The 10527-nt window shown below is 43.5% G+C and overlaps 1 protein-coding gene across 2 annotated transcripts in view; it reads left to right on the top strand.

Annotated features, from left to right (window-relative positions):
- The first annotated feature begins 9138 nt into the window (after positions 1–9138).
- The window catches only part of LOC118334915 (phosphatidylinositol 3-kinase regulatory subunit gamma-like), a 7172-nt gene continuing 5783 nt past the window's right edge, over positions 9139–10527 (top strand). The window contains exons 1-2 of one of the 2 annotated variants that reach the window (XM_035671017.1): positions 9159–9205; positions 9364–9464. In XM_035671017.1, the coding sequence (XP_035526910.1) occupies positions 9410–9464 (55 nt within the window). In that variant the 5' untranslated portion in view covers positions 9159–9205; positions 9364–9409. Of the gene's footprint in view, positions 9465–10527 lie in introns of both variants that reach the window. The other variant, XM_035671016.1, reaches the window with a different exon arrangement.

The raw sequence follows: 10527 nt of genomic DNA on the forward strand, positions 1-10527 counted from the left end.
AGAGAGAGAGAGCGAGAGAGATGGTGAGAGTGCAAGACAGCTGGAGAGAGCTGGATCATCAGAGACAAGCCCAAGCAACGGCCTTTACCAAAATAGCACAAGCAAGAATCTCTGTGGGTAACATAAATTTGAGCATGATGAGTGTAATCAAACTGAGAAGGGTTAGACATGCGACATAAACTATCTTCATGACCATGTGATGTTGAGGATTCCTTTGTCACAACTGTGTGTTTGCCTCCCTGCCTGCCTGCCAGTCTGTTTGTTTATCTGGCTGTCTCTCCGTCTCTCAAAACATCCTATTACACTACTACATCTCTGCAGTTAAAGCCCAGGCACAGACTGTTAGTGACCTGTTTACCTTTTGACATTTCCAGTGTTGATAAAAGCTAACCCTCTCTGACAGGCGTAATTGCCAAAGAAAGGTGGTCATACGAGCTTAAGCGGCCTTTGGACTTTTGCGCGGCGTGCTCTGTCCTCGTTAGATGACCAAACAGGATTGAATCCATTCACTAAGCACAACTTAGTCTTGACTCCGGGGAGCTTTACAGGAAAAGCAGGGCAACAAGAACATATCCTAACAAATTTAATTATGATATTTTTTACTTAACCAGTTAGGTTAACAATGTAATTAACTAAGCCAATAAAGACAATCATTAGCAGATAGTTTTTACATCAATGTACTTGTCTAATACTGTAAGTGCTGATGGTGCTGACCAGGGTTGCAGCAATATACTGTTTCAATGTATATCCCGCTATGGAAATGTACTCTTATTATACCATATACCTTATCTACAGTATCGACTTATTCTGTATTAGTGTTATTAAAATTATAATGATGTTTGCTCAACCAAAAAAAAAAGTACTGCTACCGTGAAACCGTAATACTGAATACTGTTTTATGACATACTTCCACAGATACACTCCTTGGTTAGCATTTAGCTAAAAGCAGTGCCGCTGTACTTCACTCTAACTCTTTAATCTGTTTAATCTGTTTCTTGTGACTCCCCCAACTTTATGAAAGTGCAGCGCTACATCACTGGAGTACCCCTTTAATAAATATGTTCAAAATACATTGAAATCATCCACTCTGTACGGGAAACATGTTGCGTTCACTGAGTCTAAGTAGACACACAGACAGATGTCACCAACATTCTGGTGTCCCACACATGCACCACAGACCATAGTGGTGGGACATAAAAACACAAAGCAGGCTGTTAGAAAGGGTGAGAAAATTGGACTTTCTTACCCCACTTCCTCTAATTACTTTCTTCATTAAATTGTGCCAGACTCCAGTAACCGTTGCTTTTATTTTGTCTGTTTTGTTCTATGGTTCTCACCATTACAATGCCATCTCATCTAATGATATTATTCTATTTTTTAAATTGTTTCGTTACTATACTATGTTGTGTAGTGATGTAGTTGTATATAAGGTTATATAGTGTATCTGTATCTGTAGTGTGATCATTTATGTCTTTTTTTCTTACATTCAGACTTATTAAAGACTTTGTATAACTAGTACATCCTTCCTTGGCAATACTGTATTTAACTATGGTCGTGCCAATAAAAATTCAAATTGAACTTTTATCCTGCAGAAGAAAAAAGACAACGCAGCCTCTGGCATCATTTTTCTTGGGTCACCATGACCGCCTGTGCAGTCAGCAGTTTTACGGTACAGTTGTCTGTCATGCAGAATCTCTGCTCAAGATTGACTGTGTGGTGAAAAGCCCACAGAGTGCAGGTGTGAAGTGGAGAGATGACAGTAATCCATTTTAAATGTTATGACAACAAATATAATCAGTATTTTGGAACACATAGCATTGGTACAAGCTGTATTAATAATGTAAATTAGTGGAGTGTGTGGGAGGAAGTTTATGTGCCGTAAATCATCCAGAGTGTATTCAGATTGTTGCAGAGAGGATTAGAGATTTCAGGGAACAGAGCAGAGTGACTCTTGATAACTTCAATCACATTTATCCTGTTCTTTCAAGTCAGAGAATGTTTTGTTCTCGTGACTCTTTTTCCTAAACTGAGTGAACTATTTTGACCAGAGGAGAAAGAAAGGATCACGTACTGGAATCTCAATGTAGATGAGTTGACTTATCTACATGGCAATATAAAGCCGGGTTTTCTATCCAAAGTACCCTGACCTGTTAGTTCCAGAAACTACTTTCCAAAGAACTGAAAGGTTCCTTCAGCCCTTTATTGTCTATATGTGAGCACCGCAGCCTAAAGTCTCACAAAGGTTGGGTATTGGGTACGTATTTTTTGCACACGACTATACGATTTGCCTGTCCATCTTTTGTATGCTTACTTCTGTAACTCCATGTAAATGTGTAAGAGCACAGTGAGCAAAACACTAAAAATGGTGGCTGAAATAAAAAGCCGCCCACCATTTTTGGGGGGTAAAATAATGTCCCTGGATCTTAATTTAGACCCTGGATTCTAGGCCCTGCAGCGGAAATGCAGTTCCTCCAAAGGTTCCTAGACCCTGGGGAAAGGTCCTGCAGTGGAAACACAGCTTAAAGGACCAGTGTGAAGGATTCAGTGGCATCTAGGTCGAATATTGCAACTCACTCAGCTTTCAGTAAAGTAAAGTCAAACAAATAATGACCTTCTTAACCTTCTGGGACCTATATCCCAACCTACAGCCTTAAAGCACCAAGGTAAATCCAAATGCATGACGTAGAAAAGTTCACTTGCTCCCCTCCCAGCTCAAGGTTGTGTCATTTACGTAGGTCCCCAATGCTGCTATTGTTTGAGTAGGAGTTGTGTAATCCTAGATTCTTTTGTCCTATCCACTTATTGTTGTGGCTCCTCACCAAGTGCTTAACACATGCTGAAATAACTTCCTTAAGACCTATGTAAGCAAATACCACTTAAAGAATTGTCTGTACATGAGAATGCGCATGTGTGAGGGCAAAAAGGGAAGGGGGCTTCTTGCGTGCGGGACAGGGGTGGTTTGTTTTGTCAGCAAAATGTCAATCTGTCTTTGCAAGGTTATCCCATATGATCTTCCTAAATACACAGGGCTTGGTTGTCCATCTGGTTGGCAGTTGAGAGCTCACACACACACCCACACACCCCCCCCCTGCATTAACACCCACCACTGCTAGCCCAGGTTTGGAGGTCTTGTCTTTCTACCTCCCACTGAGAGGATATGAAAAGGCCGACAAAGCTTTCCATTCTCTTCTCTTACTGTCAGATTTTTGGATCAGTGTAATCCTCAAATGGCTGCAACACGTGTACAGCGGTTTGGTTGCTCCCTAACAACTAACTTGACAACTAAACAATGCAATGGTTCTTACTGAAAAGGGACACTCAGAAGAATTTTGCACGTCCAGAAAAGATCCGGACTCTCCTACGTGCACGCGCACACACACACACACACACACACACACACACACACACAGCCAGGCAACCACCCAACATCCCCTAAAAAGTCCAAAAAGCCAGATCCGTCCCCAGTCCAAACTGCCCTGGGCTCCCCTAAGCTATTCAGCGTGTGCAAATGAAAGATGTGTCTTGGAACAGTGCAAGGCTCTAGGCAGAGGAGAAACGAGCCTCGCGCACAGATATACACAGCAGCCCTCTGGACAAGTTTGGCACCCACACCAGCAACTATGGGCCAAAACTCATGTTGCGTGCTAACTCGCTCCCTCCCCCATCCCCTCATGCTATCCCGCTCTGCAATTATATGCTATGCTCCCACCCAAACATGCAAGAATAGGCCTTCTCAGTCAACAGACAAACCGAGTCATTCTGTCCTCAAACCATGACATCATGACCATTTGACTTCAGCGTGAAATTCAAGCTTAATTTAACTTTGTCAGGAAGAAAAAAAAGTAGTGGTGTGTGTTACAGTGGAAGAGCGCCCTGGTGTGAACAGTAACTTGGTGCAATTCTGGGAAGGCACAGTTAATTTATTCTCTTGAATACCAGACTTCAAGGAATATGTGACTCATGACAATCTCACACATCATATATTTACTGTAAGAAGTGGTTACAGTGGGCATGTTCAGAGCAGGACTTATTTTCACTTTCAGCACAGTTGGAATTGTTGTACAATTGTTTAGTAGCTTATGCATAATATCTAACATCAACTTTTTTTAAAAGACATCAGCAACATGGGTGTCAATTAGAGGCTTAATTATAACAATCACATGAAATTAAATAATTAATATAATTTAATTATAACAACAATAAACACCAGAATCCCAGTGATATCTTGACTTATGTCACAATATGTACATTAACACATCTGCCAGCTTTAGCTCAGTATAATGTCAGTGGCCTCCAGCTTTTGGACATTTAGTGGGGTTTCGATGCTTGAGAGGCATCTATCAAACTGCTGACAGCTATTGTGTGAAGCGCACCTCATTTTCCAAATCTGCCTCGCAACAGAGTCCTCTCCTCTGTCCTTGCCGCTCTGGGAGGGGTTCTTAATAGTGTGTGAGCGCTTGCGTGTGCGTGCCCGTGCATGTATATATGACAGAACCGAACCAATGACAGGCACCTCAGCCCAGCCCAGCCCTCGCAACAAAGAGGGCTGGTGGGTTTCACTGCAGCCCCTCTCGCTCTCCCACACGCTCATAAATAACCATACAGAGCCTCTGTCCTGGCCAGGGGGAGAAAAAGGAGAGAAAAGAGCCATTTAGGCAGCTCCTCTCCTCTCATGCCTTCCAGCTGACCTTTTCTAAGGGTCAATCAGTCCAACCACAACTCCGTACTTCGACCCCCCTCCCCTCTCTCTCCTTACTGACACTAACCTGAATCATCTCAACTCTGGTGCTCCGGAGAGAAGCCACTTAGCAGGCTTGGGTCATTGTAAAGGAGCATTTAAGAAGTAGAAGGCGTAAAGCCTCACAAGCTCTCAGTCCCTGAGCATGTGAGATGGCAGGCGAGGTCAGAGGTGAAGGTCACAATATGGGAGGAGGGGGAATAAATCCTGTAGCATGGACGACAATAGCTGCAATCCCCACTGACAATGATGCCATTGTGGGCTATGGGTTGCTTAGTGTGTCCTGGAGCTGTGCCTAATAGAGTTATAGTGCTGATGTGATGGCTGTGTAGCAGTGTCCTTTTATATAAAGGGAGCAACTGCCGAGGAGCTTGAAAGAGGTCTCGGCTTCTCAATTTTGCTTTGCATGAAAGCCTGGGATTGTGTGTGTGTGTGCATTTGTTTGTGTGTATGTGAGAGAAACAGAGAGCCAGGTTACTAGCTTAACTTCACTGAACTTCCAGCCATGAATCCTTTGCTCACTGACACACATGACTCTTCTCTGTAAAGACCCATGGCTGACTCATAGTTGAAGATGCATTTGCAGAAGTGGACCTGACAGACAACAACACAGACTTGGTGTTTAGAACAATTGGGAAATTTCAGAATTTACTTATAACTTGTTCTGAAACAATCTTTTAATTGTTTAAATAATTTATCAAGTTTATTTCTGTTTTAGTGTACTGTACCAAAACTGTTTTATTATTTCTGACATTTAAAACAAAACAATTCATCAGAAACAATGACGTGAATGACAACATATTATGTGGCTGTGATAAATAGCCCTATAACCTACTATAATCATACCTAATCATACAACGGCTGCAAAACTGACAGCATCTCATGGATATGTTCTGCTTACACTTGTCACGGCCGGGCCTTTATTTGGCGCACCACTTAAGCAGAGAGGTGGGGAAGGCCTCTGGAGAGACAGAGGCCGCTGATACCACAGGATCATCATCCCCGGCATAACTCAGACACTCAGCTGGTAAACGTTATGTGGTGGCATGCCACGAGTACCTCAGTTGTCACCTCTGTTAGCAAGATTAGGCTCTGGCAGAATGGAGTGACAGATGACGAGTGGTGGGTATGACCACCAGGTGCTAATGCAGAGGACAGAGAAAGAGACGGCTGGACTTGACAGACAGAGAGGCAGACAGACACTGGAGTGTTTGGAAAAACGGTATGTCAGTTTTGCTGATGTCTATAGTAACAGTAGCCTCCAATTTGACATTCCCTCCACCAAACATTGGTTTTCTGTTTTTTTTTCCTCTTTTTGGCTTCTCTTTGACCTCCTTAAAAGAACAAGCTATGTTTCCCAGGGCCCAGCTATTTGAAGCTCATACTTTTGGTCATCCAAAGTTTTCTGTTCCAACTCAAGCCGTTCAGACACTGTCCCCACTTACATTTCCACAATGGCAGGGTCCTGGGGGCCAGACCATAGCCGCCCTACACTCTGCCCGCAGTTGAGTTGCCTCTGGCAGGACTACTGCGTGCTTTGTGTGCTGGTTCTGGCCGCCGATCAGGGAAACCCCACAGTCTCTCCATGGTGAATGTCGAACGCCCTGCCAAGACCATTATGCATCCCTTCAATGGCCGTGAATAGCAGCACACTACAGTACAGAAGATTTGAGAGATGTGCAATTCACCCAGGCCTACAATGCGAGACCATGACACAGATACCCACACTGGTGAACTGAACTAATCCCTGACATGGTTTCTCCGTGTTGTGTCTTTGAGTCTTTTTTCGGATCGACAACAAACAAAACAAAGCCTGATAAATTGTGTCCTACACTGCATTGCACAGGAAGTATGAAAACAGTTGCTGAATAATATTCCTTGACACAGATAGGGAACTGAGTCTAAACAAACATTACTCTCTAAAAGGCCAGGAGATTATTCCACTGATTCTACAAATACTGGTTGTTGTGACTTAGTGTGGCTAAGTGAATGACAGCAGGAGGCCTATCATGTACACATTTAACATAATATGTGGATTAAAGCTCTTTCCATAATTTCACCACAGAGTTCACGTAAAACACACTTAACCACAATAACCTAATAACCTCTATGACACAAAAACCAATCCTTATGTATTTGTATTTCACTTCCTGACACTGCTTTCCTGACCAGAGGAATGACCAGATTATAACGTTTGTAACACCTACTCTCCTCAGAATTTGCAACAATAGTCCCTCTGTAGTGCTTCTAAGTTGTTTGTCAGTGTCAAAAATGTAAATCTAACAGAATTACAGTTTAACTGTTATCTACATTTACACAGTAGAACATCTGTCTATTAATTTCAAAGTCATGCAGCGTTTCCCAGCACTCCAGTGGCATATTGTGGTAGTGGATATCAAGATGAGTCACATCAGCTAGCAGGCAGCTGGCAGGCTTGCCGTATCAGCCTATCCCAGTAATCTTACGATTAGCCTTCACTGATCCCATCAGGACTGCCTGGATCTGGGGTGCAAAGCCTAAAGGTTTATCCTGCACGTCCACCCCCCCATCGCCCCGACCACTATACGCACACGACACAAATGGGGCACACACACAAATGCACAGCACATCCCAAATATAATTTTTTAATACTGATCATAAAGGCAACACATCCCAAACACAAAGCCCAAAGTCCCCCCACTGACGTGCCTGGAGCCCCGGTGCTGTTGCGTCTCCAGAGGATGGTGGTAGTGAAATGTGTCATGGGGGTCAGACCCAGAAGTTAAAGGGGCAAATTTTGTGGTCTTCTGACACCGGGAGAGGGGGAGGTGGAGGGGGAGAGAGGGGGGGTGGTTGGGTAGCAGCCAAGTGACATGCCGCGACAGGCTTCAAGGTGTCTTAAAGTAGAAACGCATGGCAAGCACACAGACAAACACTCATACATTGCACCCACAAATACACACAGAGACACGTGAGCACATTCAGCCAATGTGCACACACACCCACACAATTACATACTTGTCAAATGGAGGATCTGATGTCTTAAAGAAACCTGCCAACATCCAACGATTAGCATTTGACAAGTTAAAGAGCATTTGCATAAAACATGTAAATGATACACATTTTTTTTTTACCTACATTTTTTTTGAATAACTCTGTATGTGTTTGTCTGAAATATGTGCGCTCGCTTGCCATAATATGGTCCATAATAGCAGTTACTTAAGGACAGTTCATGGGCTCCGACTGGACACAGGAAAAAATCGTCTTACTGATGGGAAAAGGGAATGCTGGAGGCATTTACCTCCCTGACTCTCTGTCCCTGGGTCAAAAGGGGACAAGCCATAAACGCCTGGACACCAACTGAGACAGACCTCCGACCATACAGGCCTTGTTTCACTCTCCTTGCAGCCACTTACATCAGCTGGTGGAAGAGGCCCTGGCTGTTTAAATTTATAGCACAATGTCATTCTGTGTCATGAAATGAGCAACAATGCATGTATTCATCCAACATGAATGCATAAGCAGATAGTTATCCTGATTCTTGGGCCATTTTTAGCATATGAACATAGAAACAGCAGAATGTCTCTTCATAAAACAATCCATTCGTTCAGCCTTATATTCGTTTTTTAAATCTCTCATGTGTACGTATGTTAACACCCTTGCTATAACCTATGCTGTCTTTAACAGGACGATCTGAGAGCAGCAATAATTACGAGGGGTGGCAATCAAGATGCCATTTGTGCTGCCGAACATGTTTGACAAGCTCAACAAGAATATAATACACACTTTCCAAGAAAGCAGTCTGCTCTGTTACCTTGCAGACAAAAGAGTTTGGTGCCTGGAGTCTGGTGCTCCCTGGATGCCAAACAGTTAAGGACAGTTTCATTGTCATTAAACCTATAGCATGATGTCATTTCATTGCAACCTATTCACTCACCAGTGAATTTGTGCAAATCTTAAGTGGCAGAAAATGCTTTAACTGCTAAAGGTTTAAACATTAAAAAATGTAAGGTTTAAGTTAGATCACGTCCTTATTTAAGCTTTCAGGCTAATAGACTAGGTTTTTCTTTTCCATTCATGCCCTGAAAGGAATTTTTCAGCTGTTACAGTGCAGCTTGAGGAGAGTTGAATGAAACAGTCTGGACTGTACCATTACATTGTAGAGGTTACTGATGTGGTAAACAACCATGTATCTGCGAGCGAAATTCACCAAATAAATCACCAAATCTCGGGAAGATTCTACTAAAACACAATGCTTGTTCTTATTCAACTGTGTAATATAAACTTGACTGGGTGTGTTTTACGTGACAAGCAACCCTACAAGAAAAAGAAACCCCCTGCTGTAGCAGCGGGTTGGGCCGCGCCAAGATGATGTTACGAACAGCCCTTTAAAGTCGCTCCACTTCCGAGATGAAGTGAAGTAGAGCTCCGCCGCACAGCGAGTAGACATGAACTGACAATCTCTCTAAAAGCCCACAGTTAGACAGGGTATGTTGAGAAAACACATTTGGACTTTGGGATGTTTTACGGACTTGGAAACGAAGGAGTTTTGTTTCCGTCCACATCTATGTAGGACGTGGCGACTGCGTTAAAGTCAATTTGCAGCAAAAGGAAAACGTGCAATTTTTTTTTTTTTTGTCAAATAGGCGCAAAGACAACAGCGGCAACCTGGACTACTCTTTTGAAACAGGAATGGTTTATCCTCCCGAAGGTTTATTCTACATCGAAATGGATCAAGCACCACCAGGTAAGTTAGGGTTAAAAGCAGCCATTGTGTGATCTGCGGGGGGTCGGAAAACCTTTTTATTCGTGTGTCTGCTTTCTCCCCTCCCCTGCCATCACCCCGTCTAATATCTGGAATGAAGCTGACATCCGACAAAACGCTGTGCAGGTGTCGTTAAAACGTTATAATGGCTCGGGTCCCGAGTGCTGCGCTCCCCAAGTGGCATTGCCCAGGCATGCATAGCGCAATCCACTTGCCAATTACGTAATAGCTTTCTGTGGACCAGGCGCAGTGGCTTGCCTCTTTTCTTTTGTCCCAGCACCTAGGACTAACTTGGGCAGAAATGCACGGCGCTTTTTGTAATAGTCTTTTTTTTTTGCATCTGTGCTCATAAAGCGACAGATGTGCAGAAGGTGTACAGCAGTGTGGAGAGCGCATTTGGAAAAGGGGATACGGTTGCGTTAATGAGCGCCGCATGAAACGACCGCTTTGTTCTCCTCTGCAGCCAGCCGTGCTTAATGTGTGCGCTAGCTCTCAAAGTAGGCTACAGGCGAGCAGACGAGACACACTCGTCTCATGACTAAACTCCGCCAACTCACCGATAGTTCTTCTTTATTATTATTATTGACATTTGTCATCTGACCTCCGCGTTATTACATTGTCCTAACAGTGTATAACACTCTGTATTGTGGTATCTCAGCCCTCTTGTGTCCTGTTCTAAATGTCAACCTCGCTTATGAAAGCTGCATCATATTGCTGGTGCACATTGCATTCATTATGACTGATGAGCACAGAGTGTGAACTTTAAATGAATACTGCTGACACACCGTAAGAACAATACAGATGCCCTGTATTGTTCCCATGAGGTCTGTGTTGTGTTGTGTGTGTGTCAGTGACAGTCCCTGGGTTTGGTTATTGAGACTCCCGCTACCTTTCATGTGTCTCTGGGATGGACAAGGTGCAGAACCAGGCGTGAGTGGTTAGATATGTTTTATTATTCCGTGATTAAATTTTGTGGCTCTTGTCTGTACTGGTATGCGCATGTGGGTTTTGGAAGCCAGTGGAGTTTCTTGGCAGGAGACAGACA

The sequence above is a fragment of the Morone saxatilis genome, unplaced genomic scaffold (assembly GCF_004916995.1).
Source record: "Morone saxatilis isolate NCDOM2014 unplaced genomic scaffold, NCSU_SB_2.0 Contig23, whole genome shotgun sequence".
In the NCBI taxonomy this organism is placed as follows: Eukaryota; Metazoa; Chordata; class Actinopteri; family Moronidae; genus Morone; species Morone saxatilis.